The sequence below is a fragment of the Aquila chrysaetos genome, chromosome 5 (assembly GCF_900496995.4).
Source record: "Aquila chrysaetos chrysaetos chromosome 5, bAquChr1.4, whole genome shotgun sequence".
Lineage (NCBI taxonomy): Eukaryota > Metazoa > Chordata > Aves > Accipitriformes > Accipitridae > Aquila > Aquila chrysaetos.
Window position 1 is genome coordinate 54,028,936 of NC_044008.1, and position 25,327 is coordinate 54,054,262.

Consider the following 25,327-nt stretch of genomic DNA (forward strand, 5'->3'; position numbering starts at 1 on the left):
GCAAATCTTCGAAGAGAAGGAAAGTTAGCGAGTCCAATTAGTGCAGACTGGAATCCAGATGATAAAAGCAATACAAACATTTGATTACATGTTGAGGTTACATCTATTCATTCAGCCTCGGTGAAACAAAGTCAACAGCAGAAATACCAAAGGTGTGGAAATAAATTGGGCAGAAAACTCAGACTTAAAATCAAATTTATTTAGAGGAAAAATGACTTTACAAGAGGTTGATGCTGATAACTAAAAAGGAAGATAAATAAAAGCTTGTTACAAAACCTAATGGTTTCTGGCAAGTTACAGAAAACCTGAAGAATTTTACAGTCAATAACCTGCTTACTTTTTACATAATTACAAATTAACATACAGCAATTAGGTTTTACCCTCTTTTTTAAAAATTCTTTTTTTCAACTTTTTTTTTAAACTTTTTTTTAATGGGTTCAACTTGAAAATGCAAAGCATTTTTATTTATTTATTTATTTATTTATTTATAAGAAACAAACGAAAAGCAGAGGTATATCAGGTTATTGTAATACACCTCCTCAATGCTCTGGGAATTACTCAAGTGCATTCCATATTAGTATAAAATAAACACCAGGCTAAACTTTAACCATAGGCGAACTGAACTGGACATAGGTTTTTGGATTTTCTTTGAGTCAGTGTTTAATATCGATAAAGAAAACAGTAAAATACTTTAGAGCATGGAAAGGATGGATACCTATAGACAGCTTAAATACATACGAAGCTTATAGCTGTATGCAAAGCAGTGAATGTTATCCTGTTCCCCCCCCTCCCCGAGCAATGGAAGCTGAATATATTTGGGCAAAGCATCAGTGTCAGTGAAATGCGTGTGGAAAGAAAGGGCACCAAGCCCTGAAAACGCAGGTGGGAAGAGAGCTAGCGTTACACTTCCCATCACTTAAGAGCACGAGGTGAATGAGATTAAGCCAGTTCAGTTAGCCTATCTTTAAAATTTAGCTGCATCACCAGATCAAGAATCATTGATTGCTGCCCCTTCTGACAAATGAAGCAAGAGTTATGAGCAGCAGGGGAGGTTTTTTATTTAAAAGGGTGTCTTAAATTATGTTAAATTCCCAAACCTGGCCAGCAGGCAGAATAATTTCCAGAGTTCTGGTTAACAAGGAATGTTTTGTGGGATTTTAGCTGATACTCTCTTGTGCCCCCTGCCCAGTCCTCCCTTGCCCCATGCCAGAGATATCCTAAACAGCTTCCTTGGGATTTGGCACATGGTGAACCTCTCCTGACTCGGTGGCATTTGGAAGGACTGGATCTGGGTATTTCAGCAACAGCTTTGAGATAGCCTAGTGCCTCAAGGAAGGTGCAAAGATGATTGGACTCTATGGATGCTCTTGCCTTTGAAAGGCAGTACAAATCCGCACAAGCTCATGGCATTACTGTGCTTCTCAGCAGTGGTCAAATTTCAAGAGTGAAGAGTCCACCCTCAGGGGTGGCGAGAGCCCCTGCCCCAGGGATGGAACCTGGGAGGTCTCCCAATGGTCTGGACAGTAAACTTAGTGCATGGAAAGGGCCTCACTTCGCACTTATTTGGTTGCATCCCCCCACACCTCCTTTGCTCTGGGTTTCTCCAAAGAAAAGGAGATGGAGGGCTAACCACTGGCAGGACTGCTTCCCTACCAGCAGCAGTACCCGCTGTGAGGAAGGTGATGGTGACGCCAGCATGGGCTCTCCCGGGGGACATACCTGAGCCATCAGAAGCCAGTTCTCTGGTCCTGCCACTCACCCTGTCTGCAGTGGGACTGTAGTCGGACTCACACCCACTTTCGTCTAAAAATAATAGAAAAAGCTTGGCCCTTCCTCCCCTCCCAGGGTAAAGCCAAACCAAATCAGGAATATGCCTACTTGCAGCTCAGATTTTGCTGGGGATGCAAAGGGGGGAAGCAATGGCAAAGCTGATTGTCTCCACATAACCAAAATAAAAAGGGACAAGACCAGTTCCATTTAAAGTGCTTTATGGCATCAAACTGACATCAAGTTACATGTTGAGATGATCACTTTATTTAAAAGAAGCTAAGGCCAAGCCCACACAACTCCATTGACTCTCACACAGTTTGATACAGCTACTCTACCACTGGGGTATTCTGGCACCCCCAGCTAATACTGACCACTTTTGTTCTTCATCTGAGCCCACACTCCCACTTCCCTGGTCATTGAAACCCCTTCTGTTGGGCAGTGATGAAGACCAGGCAAAGAAAAGCCCAAGAAAAGAGTCTGATTTTTCCCCTTCATGAAACTGTAGAACAAAAAGCTCCGAGAGCCCTTGCAGGGTCCTCTTCTCCCTCCAACAATATGGGCTTCACACAGACATTTTTGAACCTGCTCTGTGTCCCAGGAACCCAATGCAAAACAGGGTGGTTTGAGTGCTCCAAATGGGATCAAGGGACTGGCTCTGGGAACCAGACACAGTATCAGGCTGGGCTGAAGAAATAACATGCTTTCAACAACTGCAGGATGGATGCCAACTGTGGAAGTGGAGCAAATGCAATTTTAAGGCCAGGAAGTGGAAAGGCTTTGGTGCTGTAAAGCTGGGACCATACTCTTAGCAGACAACCCTAGGCAACCTGCAGGGATCAGAGTGTGAATCTGACTCTGGGAACCTATGCCAAACGTTTCCAAAGAAAACCTGAGAGGGGAAGAATAAAAGGCTAAAGAGATAAAAACAAGCCCTTGCCTTCCTAAAGGTGAAAGAAGGAGGAAGCAGTGTGGGAGTAAAGGCTTCATTCCAAAAAAGTGAATCATACGGTAACATACATCCTCCAGGGACAAAGGTCTGTCCACCAGAATTTAAGACACAGCTTTGATACGCAGTATTTCTGGTCAGTATACTTCTGACTCATGCCCGTGGTTTCTTTGACAAGGAACCATGGGGACCTTAGGAAATCACTTAGCAAACACTGTTTTCACTTAGGGCACTGAATGCTTTTTCTGATTTGCACAGGTCAGAAGAGTTGGTCAAGCCAGGCAGAGACCCAGCCCTGCTGCCCTGGGTCACGTGTCTCCCTTTTGATGCCCTTCTCGGAGCCATGGGACATTCCCATGTCATGAATTCAAGATGTGTTGGGACGTGGAAAAGACAATGGGATGAAAAGAAAAGCTTATACTGGCAAAGGCTATTACAGACCGAGGGGAACTTTCAGAAATACCGGGGACCTGATCTCTGTTCACAGGACAGTAAATGAGCCATGCACTGCTTTGGTTTCCAAAAATTTCAGCTTGGCACATTCATTTTTGCAGATGTACAAACAGCAGGGCAGAAGTTATTTTGTGAAATTGGTGTTTTTCTTATGAAAAAGATAACACCACACCACCAGCACATGCCTCCTCCAGCTCCTTTCAGGTTCAGGAGAAGAGCTGCCTGATCTCCCCGGACAAGCGACTGGACCCTCACATCACTGCAAGACACTCCATGTTTTGCTTTCTCCTTTGTCTCCAAGAGGTATGAGAAAACCTAAACAAAATATTTAAACAAGGAAACTGATAGGAGGAGTCTTGTCTGAAGTCATTGCTTCTTTTTCCAGACTTTTTTTGGCCCAAAGATGCTCTGCCTTAAAGAAAGCTCTCAGTTGAAATTGTGTAACTCTGGGCATGGCATGGGCTGCTAAGCAGCACTGCCCAAACTCTGGTTCTGTAGGAACCAGGGAGATAAGAACATTTGGTTTACCAATCTCTTGGTAACAAAAAACCAAAACAAAAACAAAAAAAGGGAAAGAAAAAAACCAAACCAACCCTCAAACCCCCAAACAAAAGCAAAATAAAAAGTAAAATGAAATAAAAAAATAAAATCAAGTAAACTTCTTTTAAAAAAAGAACTCTTTCAAATAAACAGAAAGATAAATATTTTTTGCAAGCCCTGCTTGCAATTAAGAACAAGCACCAAATAATATTAAAAAAAGCAAAATAAAAATAAATCTCAAACCTTTTTCCTTTCTTCATTTTTTTTTTTTGTTTTGAGTCTTAATAGTTTAGAGAGCTTCAAAAGCAAGCAGGCGGTTGAGGATTCCTGCACTGACCAAGACAGACCAGTCTAAGTATCCACCTCACCATCAATGCTGCTGATACTCATCAGCACCCAACTCTGAAAACTGCTGCGGGTTACTAGCTTGTGAGAAGCCAGAGAGCAAATTAAAATCAAGCAATAGTGCAAGAAGATTTTTTTTTTTTTTTTTTTTTTTTTTTAAAGAAAAACTGGTAGGAAAGGAAATGCACTCAACAGTTTCATACTCTGAGCAAACCCTTGAGCGATTTTAAAGCTGATAGTGTCTCCTAACCATTTACAAATCTGCTCAGGCAATTCCCCTGAGAGGGTTTGGAGGAACAATAATTTTGGAAAAAAGTTTGGCTTGCTGCATTTCTCTTCCCCTGCTGAACACATCCGTATATTCAACAGCTGTACAAACACCTCACAGTTGGCACAGCGAGAGCCACCCTCAGACCTTCCCCTTCTGCTGATGGCAACACGGGGACACACGGACACTTTCACCCTAGAGCCCACGGCAATGGAAACAGACCTGCCACACTGGATGTTTGGACCTGTCCCACAGTGCTTTTGTCCATGAGAATGTATTATCTCCCCAGAAACAGTTAATAAGTGCACAGTATTGTATAGGCATAGCAACTAGGAGCCGCCTCTTCGGAGTTTGCTCTGCTCACATCACTCAGTCCCCTGACCTGCAATATCTCACTGAAGTGCTCTGAAATTGCTGTTGTCTCATTCTGCCTTAGGAACGAGCAAGGGAAGCTGACAAAATCCAGAGAAACAGAAGCCCAATGTTAACACATGAAGTAGGGGAAGAAAAATACAAATAAAAGAACAAAGGTCCCTAAAAGCAGATTTTCAAGCCATCTCTCCAGTAAGTCATCAGGCTTGTAATGAAGGGATGCCAAATGTAACTGGAGAACTATATTCTGGCAAAAAGAAAAAATAAAAATCTTAACTTAGGGGATGGGAAGGAGTGAACTGGAGCTCAAAGAGATTGCATAAAAAAAAAAAGTTGCTTAGAGTTGTTCCCACTTGAATACTATTTGTTCTGGCTCCCTGGGGTTGTCTTACAAGCCTACCAGACTTCTCTTTTCTGCACCATTTTAAATATACCCAAAGACGTTCTGCTTGATTCTGGAAACAGTTTGCCATTTAAATCCTCTGTCCTATGGAAATCTTTCAGAATTACTTTAAATTTTTTTTTTTCTCTGAATTTTTGTTTTGAACGCTATTACTGCTTTCTGGTGTAATGTATCTTTCTGAAACCAAACAGTCCATATACCATGAGCACAAAAGGGGCGTGCAAGTCAATGGCGTTACAATCGGAGCAGTAAGGGCAAGATATTTAATATCTACACGCTCCCTGAAAGTCATCAGGTATCATCTATCCCCATGGGCCGAGCTAAGTGTGGCTGGACAGACTGTAAGCATATCCCAGTGGATACATAGATACATATATGTATATATACAGTATATCTATATATGCCAGTGTGTACGCACCATTTGTAGAGTCCTAATCTTTTGCTAAATGCTTGGTTTTGGTTATGTTCCCCAGAAAAGGGGAATTTGAAGGCACAGACCCCTTAAGGCTATGTTCTCTCATCCTTTAGCAGTAAGAAGAGACAGAAAACATCTATCCCAATCGATTTAACCCAAGGTTTGCACAGAGAGACGGTACTATTTGCTGTGCAGTCAGCCTCTGCAGTGAGAACTCACGCAAAACCACAGGAGAGAGGCCCTTTCCCACCACTTAACAGACTTCATAACATGTTTTATTTAAAACCTCCAGATGCTTGTCAGATGCAGGCACCAGCAGCGTGCTGTGGAGCGGGCAGGGAGATGTCTACTGTACCAATGCCGAGAGTGACCAATGGAACCGTCTGCGCTCAGCAGAAGATCTCCTCACCCTCTGGAGGTGCTTCTGATGAGTGAGAATCTGCAGCACAAAAAAACAGGTGGGAATAACTATGGGAATACAGGAATACAGCAGGCAGAGCAGGACTCCACACACATAGAAACCCCACTGTCTGCCCAATCCACTGGGCACCTTAAAAGATGTCCAGTTCCCTGATGAGCTACCATGAAATTACATCTCATAACTGCTGAGCTTTCCTGTCCACAGATTGAAAAACATCAGTGAGTTAATATGGATAAGCCAGTCCTCTGAGGGCATGAGCTCAAATTTCATGTGGGTCAGAGGTTTGAGGTGCAGAACTGAGTCCTAAGGGGAGGCAAAATTACCAGAGAAAAAAAACTGCATGGTTTTTTGGTTTGTTTTTTTTTTTTTTTTTTTTTTTTTCAGATCAAGAGACATCATAGACTGGCTTGAGGGGAAGGGAGAGGCCATCAGAAGGGTTGCAGGTATCACTTCCAAACTACAACAGGATTGAAGCAGACAGCAATGCCGCAAGGGTTGCAACAGCCAGGAGCATCCCAGCAGCAGCTCCTGAAAGCACATACACTGAAGCAGGGCATTTTCCTCCTCGAAGCAGAGCAAGCTGAAAAATAAAGGGAGAATCCAGCCTGTGGAAGCTGCTCAGGATGGGATGGGGAAGGGAAGGAGCAGGGAGCAGAGTGTGTTCCTCTGACAACCCCAGGGGCTGCAAAACAGGCAGAAAAGCCCACAGAAGATCACTTCAAGCTGGGAACTCCACTCATGACAGCTGATCTTCTCCATCCCTGTGTTACCATCCACATTCAAGGCTAAATTTCATGGCTTCCACAAGTTCGCTGGCTGGAGGGAAAAGCCAGCTCACCGACCCTGAAAACACACCTATGACCTCCCCTGGCACTCACCAGACTGTTGGGAGCGATGTCCCCTGCCCTTTTTCTTCTTTTCCTTCTTCTCCTTTGGTTTGGCTAAACTGAAGAGACGGGTAGGCATCTGGGGCTGTTCCTCAGCTGCCTTGTTAGTCTGGTTTGTTGTGCTAAGCAAATGGAAAGTGCTTTTCTCTTTGTGTGTCCTTGAAAGACTGTTCCTTTTAGGGGAGACAGACAGTTCTGCATCAAAGTGCCCTTGTTTAGGAAGGGAAGGGCTCTTCTGCTTGGAGGAGTCATCAATGCTGGATTGGGAGGGGACTCTTGCAAGTTTCTCATGTAGATTTGAAACCTATAAAGGAAAGGAAAAGTGTTTCATTGGGGCATGAAAGAGGCTAGCAGAGAACCTGGATAGGAAAGGTGTGTCCCAGACCACTCATAGAGACAGAGGTTGCTCTTGTGAACATCCAGCCCATTCACCAGCTACAAAGTGGTCCCCATCTAGGCAAAACAATGAGAGAAGAAGCCCTCTGTTTAAGACAAAGAAACGAGGCATATAAAGAGTAACACTCCAGTATCTTTTGCTCCTACATGTACTATGCTATGTATCAACAAGCCAAGGGCAAATATTCTCTAAGATCTCAATACCAAGACTCACCCTGCATCGTTCGCACACACAGATGGTGGCAGAAGGCCAAGGAGAAGCGTGCCTCTCCGGCAGGGGAACGCCAGCACACAGCACTGGAGCGGCATGTGTCAAAGGAAGCCTTCCCAAGCAAAAGATGAAAGCAAAAACATTTTTCCTGATTTTTTTTTTTTTCCTAACGGCTGTCTCAGGATGTAATTGAGCCCACACATTCAAAAGGAAGATCAAAACAACAGCTCAACAAAGCCTTACTGAACCCTCTATTAATAGCTCTGAAATGTCAGAAAGATACCTGCCTCAGAAAGGTGCTTCCTTCTCCTAATCCCCCAGGCCCCACAGTTATTTTACCTCTCAGCCTCTCCCATAGCATCCATGCCCCTTGCCTGTCTATGTGTGCTCAACGCTGGAACAGCTTCACTGTTGGCTCAGAAAACTTCTGGCCTGATCAGGAACCAGGGTGGGAGGGAGCAAGCCCTCCTTTGATGATTTGCTTTTCAGAGCTCACTGCTGAGCTCCCCAATTAGTCCATTCAGGCACCCAAAATCATTTCCATTCCACAATCCAACATTTATAAACTAATTTTGCTACAGCTCTAAGCAAAGTACGTTCAGAATTAGTGAGTTACAAACAAACAAACAAACGATCAACAACAGGCTTAGGGATCAAATTCAGCCCATGTTTTGCCAACGGATGCTTGCTCTCCTCAGCCAGACTGCTGCACAGTTATAAAAAAATAAACCCCAGCTTGCTGAAAAATGAACAGAGCAGGATCTGTGTGTGGGCTTTTCTTTCTGGTTGTGGGCAGCCAGACACCTGAAGCCTCTTGCAGCAGAGCCAGGGGCTTTTGCTCACTGAGCCATGACCAGACTGCGGGTGCCCAGTCTCTTTAGGACAGGGACGGTGCCCATCTCTTTGCTAGATATCCAGAATGCTTTTGGAGATGGATTTAAGCACACAAATAGCCTTCCCCTGCAGTTATCAGCCTCGCAAGTGGCTTTCATGACAGCTGGAGGGTGCAGGTAACCCACAACGCTCAGGCTGTTTCCAAGAAGGATGTCTCATCTGCCTGACCGTTCCCCAGAGCTCAGCCCCCATGGGGTGAAGGCCAACATCAAAGGCAGTATTGACCTCCTGGGATTGCCTAGGGCATCTTCTCTGCAAGCCAGCCACCTCCATTCTGCCATCCACCAACACAATGCACAGAAAACTGGGCAGAGCTCAGGCTGTTGTAATCACCTACTGCTCAGGACTGGCCAGGCATTCTGAATACACCATGTTGCATCAACACTGGCAATGCCTCAGCAGCTCTGGAGGTGCAAGAAATGTAGCCCAGCACATCACGTGCAAGGAAAGAGCCAGTTTTGTATACCAGGCCCCGCATGTCTAAGGCTGGGCTGGCGTCAGTCTATCACTGCTGGCATGCAGTTGGCCCAGGAGCCAGCCAGGAGCTCCCTGCAGGGCACAGCTTCCCCAGCAGCCCAGCCGTTGGCATCATTTACCTGGTTGTGGTCAGGCTCCTGCCGCATTTGAGCTAATCGCTCAACGTCTTGCTTGAACTGCACCTTCTCCCTTTCCAGCTGCTTCTGCGCTGCGCGAAGCCTCTCCAGGTCGAGCTGGTAGGAAGCCTTCTTCACCTGCAGCTCCTCTCGCTCCCGCTCAAGGTCCTGCCACCCTCTCTGGACCTGCTCCTCTCGCTGGGCCAGGTGGGCCTCCTGCTCTGCCAGCTCCTTCTCACGGACTTCCCACTCCTTCTCCCTCCTCCGCCTCTCCTCCTGGTGCTGTGTCTGCTGCTTCTTCAGGTTGGCCAACTCCTGGCGCTGCTTCTCCAGGTTGCGCTGCTTCTCCTGCTCCAGCAGCGAGGTCGGCCGGAAGAAGCTTCGGGTCAGAGCCCTCTCACTCAGAGCCAGCTTCTGGTCCTCGATGTAGGTGTCCTGCTGCAGCACAACGCCCTAGGAGAGAGGGGACACAAATCACTGCAGCGCCCTCTCCACGGGCGAAAAAAACAACAAGGGCCAACAACAACAGGGCTCCATGCCTGAAAACCTGAGAGTGCTGTATCGAACCCTTTCTTCTCCCACCAAATTCACAGCTCACCACTGCTGCCTTATGGCTGGGCTACCAGAGGATGCTGGCAGAGCATCTTCCCCAGCAGCTTCCCAAATTCAGGTGAGCACCGGTTCAGTTAGGCAGCAGCTCCTTCCTATGACCTGCCAGCATGCTGCCTGCAAGCTGGCCGTGGGGTATTCAGCCTTGCAGGGATGTGACAGGCAAAAGGGAAGGGGAGACGAGGGGGCGAAGCACGAGTGGCTGTTACCGGCAGGCAGGATGCAGAGTTCAGGCAAGCAGCATGCAAAAGCAGGATGAATGGCCAAGCCTACCTGCAAAGCACTGAGCAGCTTATGGAGGCTGGTAATGGTTTGGAGGACCTGCTGCGAGAAAACAAAAGCGTTGCTATTAGATCTCACTGGGTGCCAGGGTACATGTAAAGCACCCTCCTTTTCCACCGTGACCCACCGGTGGGTCTGACAAGCTGTACAGCCATCCCTCTACACCTTCGTTTTTCTTGCTTTTCACTTGCAATGACTGCGTCATCCCCCAGTACACAAATACATCCCTTGGACACCTCTCAAAGGTGCCCGGCATTATATTCCTCACTTTCCTCACCATCAGTGTGGCAGGGGAGGAAATGTCTGCAGAAGCACCAAACGGCACAGACCTCATGGGAACTCCCAAGTTGTCCCTGCAAACAATTTCCCACAGCATCAGCTTGCTCAAGAACAAGCAGAGTAACTGGGATGAAACGCAGCAGCTCACTATAAAATTTCAGGGAAAGAACTTCACCCAGAAGAAATCTTAAAATGAATGTGGACTATTTGTACTCTTCCACCTCTGGCTGACCCATACAAGTCCCACTGTCATTAGACAGAAAAACTGCAATACAGCAGGCATGTTCATGGAGGCTCTCTGAAAATACAGGTAAATGCAAACACATCATGCAGCAATAGAGAGCAAGCTACTTTGGAGTGATACCCTATCCCTAAATGTATTTTTAGCCTAGCTAAAAATTTCTCTGAGTCTCCCATATCCTACAATTACTTTTAAGAAGAAGAAAAACCACTGCAGTATTTGCAATAGTGGTGTGATAGCCAGTATTAAGAGAACTGCTTCTCATTCTGCCATTAATGCTAATTGGGAGTTATGAATGTGTATCAAAGGGAGAATAGAAATCTAATTGCCCCAATTCATTGCACCTGCAACATAAAATTAAACTCCCTCTGTCTGCAGATGCACAATAAATACAGCCCTGTGCATCCTAGTGGTAATTAACCCTTGCTGCCTATAATCAGCACATATCATCCTGCTGGCAAGCAGATGACAATCAGTGAATTCCCTGCCTGAGCATCCAAGGTTAAACAAATAAATGACACAGTGGGTTCAGCTTAATGTATTTAAAAGTCTACATGCACTTCAGCAAATAAAATGTATTTTCTTCTACATTATCACCTATTGAGCCAAATTCACTTGCCACTTAAATGAAGGAAACAGCTGAGCAACGGAATCAATTCTTACCTCATTATTCCTTTTCAACATGAACATCAGATTAGCATTTCCACCCTATGAAAAGATCACAGATTTAATATGAGGACAAATGAGAAATCACAGCAAATGTGTTCTGAAGCTGAACTAATGACAGACACGTTAAACCCCCCTCCATCTTCCATTCTGAGAGAATTCATGCATGTTTTTTAGGTAAGTTAAAATCATATAAAATAAAATGTTGATTAGGTATCATTTTGTATTTATATGATGGATCGATCCACAGCAAGAATAGGTGCAAGATTATAGTTGACCTTATCATTTCAATAACAATGCATAATTAAACACATGCTTTAGCTGATATGCAGACAGATGGCAGGTTAGCTGTGCCACAAAGAAATACTACTGATTTGCAAGGGTTTTCAAGTCAGGATTTTAGCTACAGCAAAGTGTTTTTGGCTGCATAATTCCAATTTTATTTTTAACTTATTAGGATACATCTAATTGTCAAGAAATTCAGGCATTTTTCAAGACTAGAATTGTCACTTTCTTGAAATCTGAACTCAGTGGCAGCAGAGAGATAAACCAAGTGATACCTTCTTTAAAATGCTGTCTGACTCTGTTCTCCGAAGGTCCTGAGCATCATCGCCTTCATCTTTCGCTCCACCTAAAGGAAGAAGCCAGCATTGACACTGGTTATTCAACATTTTAAGCCATAGATGAACTTGCTAATGTCTGAGAAATTTAATACAGGAAACTCAGATGTTTCACAAAAGGGGACACACAGCTCTTCACACTTTAACTAAACGCATTTGCTCCCTACGTATACAGAACATGTCAGCACCACCAGAAAAAGTGGATGTGAATTCAGATTAGGATTGACTTTGGTTTCAGACAACATGCTGATAAATTCAGCGCACTCCTATTAATTGGTGCGCTGTCTAGCCCCCGCACTGCTGTCTACCACCAAAGAATACTTGCTAAGAAGACATGAGAGAGAATAAGAGCAGATGGAGAACAATAACAGTATCATATTAGGCTATATTATTGCAGGTATGGTTTCAATGCCTCTCTTGTGCAAGTGCAATTTACAGCTGGGTCAGATACTGCTGTGCAATACCCTGTGTAATTTTATGCTGACAATTTATCCTTAACCTTAGTTATCAGAAACCTGTATCTTCAAAGGGACACTGGACTTCTCTTTCTAACTTCCCCCTGGATGGCTCATATCAGTGCTCCTGAGCAGGACTGAACTGACCTGTTGTGCCAAGACGGCTGCACCCCTCCACCTGCGCTGCCCTTCTGCTCACGGGCAGCAAAGGAGTCGCACAGCTCTTCGGTCCTCTAGCTCTTGCCAAGACTCTTGCACTCCCCTTGGCAGCTGAGATGCAGCCCATGGGGAAAACCCTCACCTGCAGCGGTAACCTCCCTACTGCCGCTCTTTTAATGATAAACAACTTTACATACACCTGTATCTGCAGCAACATGAAGGACACCGTACCTAGTGCAAAGGCCCTCTCCTCCCACCACCCCCCAGGCAGGCTTTGCTATTAAAGGCTGACCCTCAAGTCCTCCTAACAGACCTTCTCTCCTGCGCCACGTCCTGGGACCTTCCACCTCTTTGCAGGAGGAAACACCTCCCTTCTGCTTTGCTGGAGGGGAGAACGAAGGGGAGTCAGGTTATAAGCCTTGCCCAAGGTTGCACAGGTTGCGAACAGAAGAACTGGAGATGAAAGCCAGGTTTCATGCCTCCTGGCCTCCAGCTGAACAAACAGGCCCTGCATTCTTTTCCCAGATTCTCCCAAGACCCTATAACTATTGAATTACAATCTAATTCAAAAGATGACATTTCTACAGAAAACCTAGAGCTGGGCAATGCACAGCCTGAAGTTGTCCCATTCATCACTACAACAGAGAGAGGCCCAACCCTAAACAAACCCCTCCAGTGTGAATATATTTGTCATTATGATGACAAGGCCTGTGGAGGGCTTTGCAGCTTTCCAGTAGAGCTGGGAAAACCTCTACATACTTCTCATGTCTGACTGTCTGCAGCTAACACTGCTCCTTTAATGCAGAAGGTCAGACGAGGTCCAACGATCCCAATGTGGAGACAGACACTAGCGCAGCAAAACTGGCTGTATTGGGAGTATGAGTGAGACCACATAGAAAGGAATCTGAGAACAGGGAAGTTTCTGATGACTAGAGCAAAGAAAGAGAGCATTGGGAAGCAGCCAACTATGCAGCTGAAATAAATATTCACACGTTTCTTTGGGAGAGACTTAATTGCAGGAATAACACACGCAGTTGTATGTAGAACACAAATGCATAGAGAGCAGAGCTGGGGAGAAGGTGCTTGATTCAGCAATATCCTTATCCATTCACAAATGCAACAGCACTAAGCTCCTACTGGAAGACAACTGAAGAAGGAAGAACAGAGCTGCAGATATTACAATAATAACATGAAGAAACTAATTTATTAAGAAGCCAAATGCTTTCATGAGGCACATAAGTAAAGGAGTAAGCATGATGCAGAAAGAGCACAGAGAGAAAGGAGTGAGGAGTTCAGATGTTTAATCCTCATGTAGTCACAGGTTCTCAGCTATCATCATTCCACCTGTACATAGGCTTTTTTTCTAATCTGTTATTTAATCTATCAGCTATAATTGGTGAGGAGTTGGGAAACCCAAGTCACCAGCTGCTGGAGTCCTTCTGAAGCAAAAGGATATGACGACATATATTATTAACAAATGCTGATGTGGACACATGTAGCTACTCACACTTGGAGGCATTCATCTGATGACTGTCAAATCCTCCAAAAGTTTCTGCCCTTCTAGGAAGGGAAATGGGGCCAACTCCTTCTTGTTCCACGGCAGTGCTGCTGACCTGCTGTCCGAGGGCAGTGCCCAGGCTTCTGTTCACCAGGTCTTGCAGCAGTTCAACTGATAAAAAGCAATGGTATCTCTGTTAAAGTCCACCTCAGGCTTCTGAGCTCTTTTCATCCCTGTTTGAGCTCAGGTCAGAAATTCACATGCTTTGCTGTATTATGAAAAGATGTTTCTATGACAATGACATGAACAGTATGCATTCCCCCTACAAAAACTCAAGTCTGCCTGACCATTAACTCCAATTCCTGGAGCTCTGCACAGGCTTACGCTTCCCTCTCTTCCTCCAGGCAACCCTGGTGTGCTCCAACAACAGCATTTAATAATTATTTAGCCTCTTCAAAAATCACACCAGAAAGTTGCCTGAGTTTCCATCCACCCTTGCCTTTGTCAACAGACGTGCTTGTCCCTTGCAGGCACCACAAGTGCCTGCTGGAACCCGCGCCCCGCTCTCACACCTTGCTGAGACTGAAGCACAGCAAAAGCCTGGACGGTCCAAATTTAAGCCAAGGATAAATCCTGTGCTGCTCCTGACCCCAGTGAAGATTCAATGCATGGTTGTTCTCTGTGCTGACTTCTTTTCTGCCCTCTTTCAACAGCCATCAATATCTGCTTCCTTTCCTGATCCTCATTACCTATCCCTGAAACAATACCATGAGTAGCAATATCTCCTTATCTATTCTGTTATTCTGACAAAGAGAAAACTTCCCCTGCAAAACTGGTGCTTGAGGACTGATGGCTTCACTGAAGGTGGGTCTGTTGGTTAGTGTAATTAACGTGTCACCCTGACTTGCTTACCTTCATTTATTGCAGTTTTCATAATGGCCTCTCCTTTTGGTGCCTCTTCTGTGTTTGCTCTGAAGAGCAGCCTAGAGCCTGGCATGTCCTCCTGCACAGAACTGTCTGCCATGTCCCGGAAGATCTTAGTCTTCTCCTCCAGCAAGAGGAGAATCTGCTTATCCTTCTGCTGAAGTTGTTCTGTGGGAGTGAACAGAAAACAGAGATGAAGACAGATAATAAAAGCTTCAGCAAGGAAACTGAGCGATACCTGAGATATTGGCCCCATCTAGTGGAACCTGATGATACAACCATGCCCTGTGCAATCCTGCACAGCAACTGCACTCAGCAGCCTCAGAAAAAAAATAATGCAAGCAAGGTGAGGTGCAAACAAGGGTTGCAATTATTTGCTGGATGCAGGATTCTCATTCCTTTGAAAAAAGTCATAGTTCAACCACAAAACCCAACACAACAATTCCTGTAAATTTTTCAAAAGCTGCTCCCCAGCTCTGTCCCAGGCAGGATTTTACCTTTCAGTCCTCTCACTTTGGCATCCGACACTTTCTTTTCAAATTCAGACTCACACGGGACTCCTTCGTCTTCATCTTTATCCCTGGACAAAAGACAAGTCTCAGTTACTACCAGAACATGACCATGAGCATCACCTGCCTTGCAAGAATAGCTTGGTAGCTTACATGGTGTTCATTGTGTCTTGAATGATCTGTATCCAGCCATTACGCTCTTCTTTGGAGCTAGCATGGACTTCCACCATTTCGGGATCTTTTACACCCATACTGATCAGGAACAAACCCTTCTCTTCATGAGCCACTTCTCGTACGATCAACTTCTTCAGAGAGATCACAGTGGATTTCTGGTCCTTCAAATGGAAAGAAAAGGGTGACGAGGGTGAACAGTACTAGCTCCCAGATGCAAACTAGCATGGAAAAGGTCCCAACAATCATACTGCTACTTCTCTCAGGTTGTAAACATTTTCTGAACCTCTTGGCTAATTAAAAAAATAAATAATTTTAATGGGTTCAAAGAACAGGGAAGCGCTTGCTTTCCTCCATCAGTTCTGTAGGAAAAGCAATTTCACCTTGCTCCATTTCAACAAAAAAATAATTTAAAATTGTCTTTGTACTTTTGCAAACTCTACCATATTTTGCTCTAACTCCAGCAGACCTTTAATCTCATCTCATCCCACTCACACGCTCTCTGTCATTAATATCACAGCTCCTTAAACTTAGTGCAGCTTGCTAGTGCCTGCTTCACACACATTATCTTCACAATCCCTCCCTCACATGGAGTAACATCTTGTTTTCAAATCCCTCAAAACCCCTGCTGTTCTCAGCAGCTCATAGCTGAATCCTGTGATGGAGAAAACTTGTAAGATGACGTTCACTATGTGCTATGATCTCTGGGTAATCAGCCTGCTTGGTTAAAACGTCCCTTTGCTGTTGTGTCATCTGAATACAAGTCAGCCCCTTTGTGCATTTTACAGGATGCTACAACTGGGGTGATTCGGTAGTGGTTTGCTATCAGGATTTGTGTGCAAATCAGCTCCCACTGTGTAAGGCATTGAGTCTGTGCAGATCGTTGGTGGAACTGGAATAACAGATTATCAGCTTTCAAAATGTTCAGAGAGTGGAAAGGTCACAAGGTTTAGCCAGTCTAGACCATGCCTGCAAGGTACAGCCCCAACAGACTCAATTAGGTACTAGGTTTTCTTTAGAAGGTCAGTGTGCCTAGCTCTTTTATGAGGCCTGCCTTCAAAAGCTAATGTTTTTGGTCTTGTGCATTACAAATATATTTCCTCTGACATTTATTTTCAAGCTGTTCTGTTGAATTTACTGCAGTGGCATTTCACCCCTCTGCCCCCCACAGTAGCTCAGAACATACTGGGACATCTCCTTCTGCTAAGATGCATTTTTACAATGTTTGCGTTATCCCATTGCCCCCTCCCACCCCAAATACTGCTTGGAATTGCAGGAACTGAAAAGCAGTAAGTGTATCAAGTGACAGGCAGGTTTTCAAGGCCAATTATCAGCTGTGCCAAGGCACTGCAGAAAGGGGAGGTGGGGCATGAAGAAACGTTTTCCTATCAAAAAGAATGGAGTCTGCTCAGCAAACAAAAATGTTACAAGCGAGAAAATTAAGTTGTTTAGCAGGCAATGGCTGGCTTCACTACACAACACCCATCAAGGGTCTCTTGCATAGAAAAGGAGGGAATAGAAAAGGTTGAAGCCTTACCAGTGAGGCAAAGACATACTTCTGGTCCTTCTCCTGAAGGAATACGAGCATGTCAGAGAGGAGAACAGCCTGGACTTCTGCAAAAGAAAAAGCATACCAGTGCAGTATAACCACACAACCCACCCCGAAACAGATTTCTTTTAATAACACCAGTGCTGGCAAAAACAGCCCTACTGCTGCCCAATCCTGAAAGCAGGGTCAACCTCCCAGTTAGCAGGAGGAGCAGGGGCAGCTCCTGGAGATGCCAGGTCAGGTTACATCTGAACTGACTTTGCAACAAGCAGAACACAACAGCACCTGGGAAACCTGCAGGATTTTCTCTCACCTGTCAGAGCAGGGGTGCTCCTCTCCAGCCACATGCTTTCTAACAGTTAGGACATGGGCTTAACAGCGAAAGCTAGAGATGCTTATTGAATAGAAGCGCTGTTTTCTCAAACAATATTTTAGCCCTCAAGCAAAATATCTGCACAGGAAGTTTTGGGTTTTATGGTTCTCTTGATGAGTGGTTTGCGGAGTGTAAATTATCATGCAATAACAGTATTTGTCAGCTGCAGTTTCTTTCCCAGGAAATACTGACTTTAGGAGCCACGACTAATTCTACTCACAAACACAACTCTTGCAGACTCCAAGGGGAGCCGACAGAGCCTGTGTGAGATGCAGGACCTGTCTTTCTTTCACAGGAGAAGGAAGCACAACATCAACCCAACAGAGGATTTTAAATCAGAATACAGCCTTTTCCCTGAGTACATGTACAGCCTTCCAAGTCTCCTAATGACATATCATAAAGTTGCACAGCAACTACCAAGTATAATGCCCCACCCAGAGCCCTCAGTACAAAGAGTTTTTGTGTAAAGTACTTGGGAAATCTTGTGACAGAGAGGAAGCAAACCAAAAAGTTAAATCATCCTGTGGGTAATTCCTTCCATTCTGTTTTGGGAAGACAGGATCTGTTCCAGATAAAAGAACCACCAAACTTTAGTCAAAGCTGCAAAATGAACTCCAAGCTCTGTGAGGTTTTCAAAATTCAGCATTTGACTCCATTCTTCTCTTATCATCTGTGCACTTTGCAAGAGGGAAATGCTGAAACCCTCTAAGAAAAGTTAGCCTGAATGTATGAACTAGCTACTTTTTCCCTGGGCTCTGCAGGACCTACTTTTGCTGGGAGCTTCCACTACAGACAGAGGTATGTTTATGCATTTCTGTGAGTTAGAAATGCAAATGCAACCTGTACTTATCACAAGATTTTACAACAGCAGCATAACTTGCTTAATCCACCATCAATAGTAATTTCAGGTGCCTAGCAACCATCTGTAAACTTCCTGTTTCCAAAACCTCAAATCATAACCAATACAGAGTTTCATGTTATCACTGCCTTCCTGCACAGCACGGCACCAGGCCACCAGTCCCTATTCATGCCCATGGTTTAATCAGCTGAGGCTGAAGTGAGAGAAGGAAAGCCCAGCCTTCCTGCCAAGCCTGAGACATAGTCCTGCCTGCTCTCACTGCTACCACGGTCCCAGCTGAAGGCTTCCTTGGGAGATTTAGTGTTTAATTCAGTAGAGAACTTCAGTGCTCAGCAGAGCACAGCACCTTAGAAAAACTACTTCCACCTGATAACAAACAAAAAGCAATTCAAGAAAACATTGATGAAACAAGAGGCAGCTGCAGGGACACAAGAGCCTCTCCTGAACAGTTTGCATCAGCAGCTCAAGAGGTTCAAGAGCAACTGTCCTGGTTTTGACTGGGATAGAGTTAATCTTCTTCCTGGTACAGTGCTGTGTTTTGGATTTAGTATGAGAATAATGTTGATAACACACTGACATTTTAGTTGTTAAGTAGTGCTTATCCTAAGTCAAGGATTTTTCAGTTTCCCATACTCTGACAGTGAGGAGGTGCACAAGAAGCTGGGAGGGACCATGGCCAGGACAGCCGATCCAAACTAGCCAAAGGGATATTCCATACCATAGGATGTTGTGCTCAGTATATAAACTGGGGGGAGTTGTCCGGGAGGGGCCGATCGTTACTTGGAGACTGGCTGGGTATCGGTCAGCGGGTGGTGAGCAATTGCATTGTGCATCACTTGTCTTTCTTGGGTTTTATTTCTCTCTCTTTTGATCTCCCTTTTCATTATTATTATTATTTTTTTTATTTCAATTATTAAACTGTTGTTATCTTAAGCCATGAGTTTTATTTTTTTCCCCAATTCTCCTCCCCAACCCACTGGGAGGGGGAGGAATGAGTGAGAGCATCGTGCTTAGTTACCAGCTGGGGTTAAACCACAACAGCGACAAATGCCTAGGACACCTCTCTGGATTCCCATTGAAACTGGGATGGTAATGCTGAGCCTGAGCAGCCCTACTGCAGACCTTAGAGCAAAGGAAAGGCAGTGCTGCTGGTGGGGAGAGCCACTGGGCAGCTGAGGTTGGGTGTTGGATGTAGCAAGCATGCTTCCTGGAACTGCTGCACATGCGCATCATTGCATGGAGATCTGACTCGCTTCTCTGGACAACTGCAACCCCATTGCTTTCTCCTGGCCCAAAGAATCCCCCAGCAACTCCGCTTCGTGGCTGACGGACCGAGGTGTCACGGCAGCCCAAGCCTTCAGCATGCATGCAGTCACCAGGAGGAAAAGCAGCTATCTATCACCCCAGAAACAACATGAGGAATTGGAAATGCCGCAACAGGAAGCGAGTCTACAGCACGGGGAAAGCTGCTGTCAAAATCTCTCAAAGCCGAAGAATAAATAAAGGCTAAACACACCAATCTGAGGACTAATCCTACATCCAGAGAGGGTGAGCTGTATCCTCCCCTGGCACAAGGCGGGATAGTCTTACCTTTTAAACGGCCAGCTGCATTTTTTAGTGAAACAGGCCCATCTCGGATGAGCTTGCGATGCCTCAAGTCCTCTCTTGCAAACATCTGGCCACTCTTCATCCTCATGATGGACTTGCTATCCGTCCGGTTGTAAATCTCACCAAGACGCATTTTCTTTTCATAATTGCTGACTTTGCTATTGACTGCAGCAATCACATCTTTAACGAGGTTTAATGACTGAGTCAAGTCTTCATGTTCCACTTCATTTTCTTTGAACAGAAAGAGAAACACCTCAATTTCACTTCATCCTTGTGGACTCTAACTTCCTGATTTTACTTCCTTACTTCCTCTTCTCCCTCTCAAATTCCCGCATTAAAACTTTTTAATACTTTCATGAGACAGGCTGCATTTTTCCCCCTTAAAGAGAGTTTCACAAAACCTTTCACATATATGGTTGAGGTTGGGGACTATTCCAATATACTTTGTATATGAGACAGTATAGATGAAAGGCACAAATTAACCACATATTTCAGCCATTACGAAAGAAAGCAAGCTGGGAGATTTTGAGGTCTAAGCTTGTTGCTCCATAATTAGCTACAGACAGACTTACAACAACTAAATTAAGGCACCCGACTAACTAATCCTAAATGGAGATATGAAACTGAGTTATCTTGTTAACAATGGTGTGAGACAATGACGACTGGATTAGTTGGTCTATTCTAAGAAACTCTGCTTCAGCTGAAAAGGATCCAAGAAATTTACACTGGAGGAACAAATACACATTTAGAATAGAGCTGGTCCCTACCTTTGGTGTACTGCAGTATCCTTTGTAAAAGGACTGGGTACTTTGTGATTCTCTGTGTTACCAACAAGATACATTCAGAAATCCCAAGACGTCTCACCAGGGAGCTGCTCATTTTTTTCTAAGGAATAAAGATGAAAATTCCAGTTCTGTAGCAAAATGCTCATCAGAGTGCAGAAACATACTTTTCCCATCAACTATGTCTGTTCTACCTGTTCCTACCTTGACAAATGCCTGAAACCGCTTGTCCTTTGAGTACAGATCTTTGAAGTTATTTACTGCCTCATTGTGATGCCCGCAGAATTTGCCGTATGTTTTCTTCATTCGCTCGGCACTCTCACCGGAGAACTGCAACACATGAGACACAGAGGTCCAATTTGCACTGAGCTCCTGCTGTGATATCCCAGCAATGCCTGCCAGTCTCTCAAAAGAACTTGATGAAACCAAATTAGTCCAAAGCATCCTAAATCAAGCAAGTAGATCTCTAGAAAGTAAAGAGCTGAGTTTGGGACTTCGCTGAGTTCACACTAACTGCAAAACTTGGGATTCTACTCACAGGGCTTAAAAGCCAACCAAAAAACTGTCAAGACAGACAAAAAGAAGAAAGGAGAAAGCACAGATGAAGGAAAGTAAAATAACCCACCCAAAGTTAAACAGCAGGTCAATAACTCAGCCAAGAAACACACTGGGCATATTTTGCTGTGGGCTACTGCCTACCCTCCAGGCTACGGTGAAACCATTCTGTGCCTGTCAGGGAATGCTTCTCTTTCCCACAAAATAAACTAAATTAATTTTCATCATTAGACCTTCCTCTGAAAGAGCAAAAAGTGCTTCAAAAAGCAGAGGTGGAGATTTTTACATGTGTGAAGATAAAGGTGCCATCAACTGTGATTATCTAACACGAATAAACAGGAGGGAAGAAAGAGTGCAAGAGTGCCTGGTTTCCAGCTATGCTCTCAGAAGTGCAAGCATTTTCCAGCGCTTACTTGATTCACTAGGACGTCACCTATCCTCTTGATAACAAAGTTCTTTTCACTTTTGTCTGCCAATGACTCCTTCTTCCTTTCCAGAATCCGCTGGAAGAAGTGACTGTGGATGTGCAGCAAGTTTTCCAGGCAGGGAAAGATCTTGTCCACGACTTGTTGATCATACTGCAGTTCCTTTAACATCCCTGCACTGTACACATCATTCATGATCTTCAGGGTGCGGACATGATGCATTTCTGTCTGCATTAGCTCTATATAGGACGAGAATAAGGTCAAAACCAAGGTCACTAGAGTACATAGGTGTACAGTATAAGGAAGAACTGCCATTAGAAAGCTCTTCCATAGTTGGGCTTCTCTTAAGTGGCTTCAGAAAATTTCATGTCAGGTATTGAAACATCACTCAATAATTTCACATGTGGGAGAAATAGGGGGGCAGAGGAGTCCCACAATAAAGAGCTTTGGACATTGCTGCTAAGGTCTGAACCTTCAGCACTGTTATCTGCTCCTTCCTAACACCTCACTGCCAGCCTCAACACAGTGCGCTTTTGCCATACAGGATGGCTCTTGCATCCGGCAGGAGAAGGCTTCCTAGCTAGCTGCTCTGCTGTAATGGAGTTTAAATGTCATCAGCAGGCAAATGAGGAGAGGCTGGTTTTTTTTGATGGCTTCCAGATATGTGAAATGCAGAAAGAAAGCTTTCACAAAATACATAACATTTCTAAGAACTTCAAGAGTGAAACTTTGGTTTCTGAGGAAACCAAGTCAGTGTTCCTATTCACTGACCTAAAGCTTCCTAAATCCATGCATGTGAGTATATCAAGAAGCTATCTATAATGAGTGAAAAATTAAGATGCAGGTATCTCACCGTAAATGACATCTTGCCGTTTGACAACATCTTTGTTTTGCTGCTGTAGGAACTTGCTGTCCACTACTTGGCTCCAGGACTCTGCCTCCAGCTGCTTGGAATCTAATTCCAGGTCTCCCATCAGCTGTCCTTCGTTCATGTCCGCACCTTCACAAAGCAATGTAAGTGCCATTAAGAAGTGGGTAACTTGTCTCATTTGAGATTCCTGTCTATTCATTTAGGTTTAGGCTTTCTCTGTCATACCACAGACATCACACACAAACTCCCTTTACTGACACAAAAATGGTCATATGGAATTATACCACGTAAGGACCAGGTTATGAAAAGTGCTTTTAAAGGTTATTTGCTAGTTGCACAAAACTAGCTCACCATTTTCACACAGACCAAATTCCAGCTCAGATAAAAGACAATAGATTCTTTATCTGCAATGCAACAGTATCGAAGATAAATAAAAAACCACAACACCCAGTTGGTCTTCCTTCATTTACACCACTGAATTGAGGGAGCTTAGACCTACGTGAAGTCTCTGTTTTCAAGCTTAGAAAGCCAGAACTGATGCAGGCAGAAGTGAACACTACATATGTTACAGACACACATATGCATCTTTAAGAAAGATTGCTCATTTGTGCAGGAACTGGGAAATTTTCTCTTGTCACCATGAGCATGCCCTTGTTTAGTCCTTAATAAATTAAGACCATTCTGCTCTTTTCAGGTAAATATTGGCTAAGATGTAAAAATACTGATGATATCCTTAAAAAGCACCATATATATAAAAAAAATTAAACTTAAGAAATTAATTTAACTGACTTCACTTTCAAACCTGCAAAACTAAACAATATGTTTCTTCCTTCCCCACTCTGGGAAAAATACAAAACACAAGACATCAGCACGAAAAAGGTGGCAGAGTGCAAAATCTGTGGCTGTATAAATGGGCCAGAGGTGCAGAATGAAAATGTTTGTCCCTGAGCTAAATTCCAAGTAACTCAACTGTAACTGAAACCTTCTAAATGTTTTCCCATGACTCAACAAGCTACAGAAATCACTATCTGAGGCTTTGTTTTAGTTTATCATACTAATATTCTAAGATCAAAGTAAATGCATTTTAATTGTCCATTAGAAAGGAAAAGACTTGCTGAAATGCCAAAATGGATTTTCTGTTTCTGGAAGGCAACACTGAGACCTTCCTGTTGCTATAAATGCTATGGGGATCTCTTACCTTCGTCAACCAGTGACTCCATGGATTCATTCACCCGGCTGATTTTATGTAAGGAGTCTGTTGACTGCGACAGGAATTTCCAAGTGTGTATTAAGCTGTCATCGTTCCCAACTCTGCAGAAAAACAGAACACAGAATACTGTTTATGACATAAAAAAACCAGCCAAATGTACTTTCAAATACACAGAAGAAATGCATTTTAAGTATGAATTGAAAACCAAAGCAAGAGTTGCAGTTATGTACAGAAATGTACTTTTATTAGTTGTTGTCTGACAACTACCCATTGGGGCTCAACAAGGTGTAAGATCTACAGTTCTGAGTGATGGTGCTTCTTCTATAAAGAATCACACCTGAGGTTTTATGATTTGGATAACTCCATTTCATTACTTTCCATTTTACAGTCACTTCCCATCCTCATTGTCCTTGGTGCAAGCAGTGCAAAAATGCAACACAAAAAGCTATCCAAGAGTCTTTATTGCTAGCTCTGAGAAAGAGCAGAAAAATGGACTGAAATAAATTTCACTACGAATAGCCAGGGCATACAAGCTGTCCAGAACATGCCAGTCCATGCTGTTGCCCTGTGTGTAGAACTGCTCTATATGCAGGTAGTGTAGGAACCATAAATTAGATTTTCTTCTATGATTTTTTGTAATTAATTATGTATAATGCAGTCCTAAAACACCATGAAGCCTGCAGCTCTGTGCCTCCACCCTATCGTTGTGGACACAAAAGTTTAATACTATACCTGAGCTGCAAATGTGTGCTTGCACAGTACCCAGCCCAAGGCAAGGGATTTTCCTCCTGGAGCCCAGAGCACCTCTGTGAAGTGGCCTTGAATACAACCAGGCCAACTCCGATGCCTCTGAACTCATGCCATGACTAAACTAACCCACACAATCTGATTGTGCAGAAGACAACTAATGGTATCATATAAAATATGGGTATTTCTGGTTTTGTGATCCTCTTTTGTACCTTTAACACAAATCATAGGTACATGAATTTATTTTTAATGAGATCTGAATTTCTCGATGCTTGCAGCGTCAGATAATACGCACATACTCACGCACACAGGGAGAAACCTTACCCTGCAATGTTCTGTATTGAGACACTTTTCGAAAGTGCTGTAGTCTGTTGTGACCTCCTGTTATTGAATATTGAGGTTACAGTGTTTTCATCAGGAGCAAGTATTGCAGAGCGAGGGCGCTCCTTCGGTTGTGAACCTGCAAGGGAAGTGTCAGAGAAAAGCCAGCTCATGCAACTGCACTGTTAACTGCGATGATGATGACTTAAAGAAACCAGGCTGTACAATCACTTCCTTTTCTTTCTAGAGTCGTCACCAGGAGATCTCAGCTGTTAGAAACAGTCATACGAAGGAAAGAACATCGACCCCTGTGCAGAACTGACTGCATTGCACTACACTTAAAAGATCTAGGTGGGATCTGCAAGTCCAGAAACATACACTTGGGAAACTGAATTTAACTTTATTTGATAAATATTCACATGTAGCAATCTATTATGTTGCTTTTTAATTTCCCTGGGCCTATAATTATATACTGCTTCTGGTCTAACTTTTTGAGATAGGTTTCTCTATCAGTACGTACCACAGAAATGCTAATCCATTATACTATCACATACCTTTAACTAATCTTTTCATATTAATTCCAGATTTTTCCTTCTTCAGATGCATTTCTGCTTTCTGGAATTTATACCTCTGAATTTCATGACAAATACCACAGTGGGTACATCTGTATCATATACTGTGATTCCATATAGTGATCTCC

General features: G+C 44.0%; 1 protein-coding gene across 4 annotated transcripts in view; it reads right to left on the reverse strand.

The window, feature by feature from the left end:
* Window positions 1-178: 178 nt before the first annotated feature.
* The window catches only part of AKAP13 (A-kinase anchoring protein 13), a 78,416-nt gene continuing 53,267 nt past the window's right edge, over window positions 179-25,327 (reverse strand). For all 4 annotated transcript variants that reach the window (XM_041123582.1, XM_041123581.1, XM_041123580.1 and 1 more), the window contains 18 exons: window positions 24,631-24,766; window positions 23,548-23,660; window positions 22,332-22,478; window positions 21,467-21,717; window positions 20,703-20,828; window positions 20,484-20,601; window positions 19,699-19,947; window positions 16,865-16,941; window positions 15,310-15,491; window positions 15,145-15,227; window positions 14,636-14,815; window positions 13,733-13,894; window positions 11,552-11,622; window positions 10,989-11,033; window positions 9,797-9,847; window positions 8,918-9,367; window positions 6,812-7,124; window positions 179-5,951 (listed from right to left, as the gene is read on the reverse strand). In XM_041123582.1, the coding sequence (XP_040979516.1) occupies window positions 5,902-5,951; window positions 6,812-7,124; window positions 8,918-9,367; window positions 9,797-9,847; window positions 10,989-11,033; window positions 11,552-11,622; window positions 13,733-13,894; window positions 14,636-14,815; window positions 15,145-15,227; window positions 15,310-15,491; window positions 16,865-16,941; window positions 19,699-19,947; window positions 20,484-20,601; window positions 20,703-20,828; window positions 21,467-21,717; window positions 22,332-22,478; window positions 23,548-23,660; window positions 24,631-24,766 (2,804 nt within the window). In that variant the 3' untranslated portion in view covers window positions 179-5,901. The remainder of the gene's footprint in view (window positions 5,952-6,811; window positions 7,125-8,917; window positions 9,368-9,796; window positions 9,848-10,988; window positions 11,034-11,551; window positions 11,623-13,732; window positions 13,895-14,635; window positions 14,816-15,144; window positions 15,228-15,309; window positions 15,492-16,864; window positions 16,942-19,698; window positions 19,948-20,483; window positions 20,602-20,702; window positions 20,829-21,466; window positions 21,718-22,331; window positions 22,479-23,547; window positions 23,661-24,630; window positions 24,767-25,327) is intronic.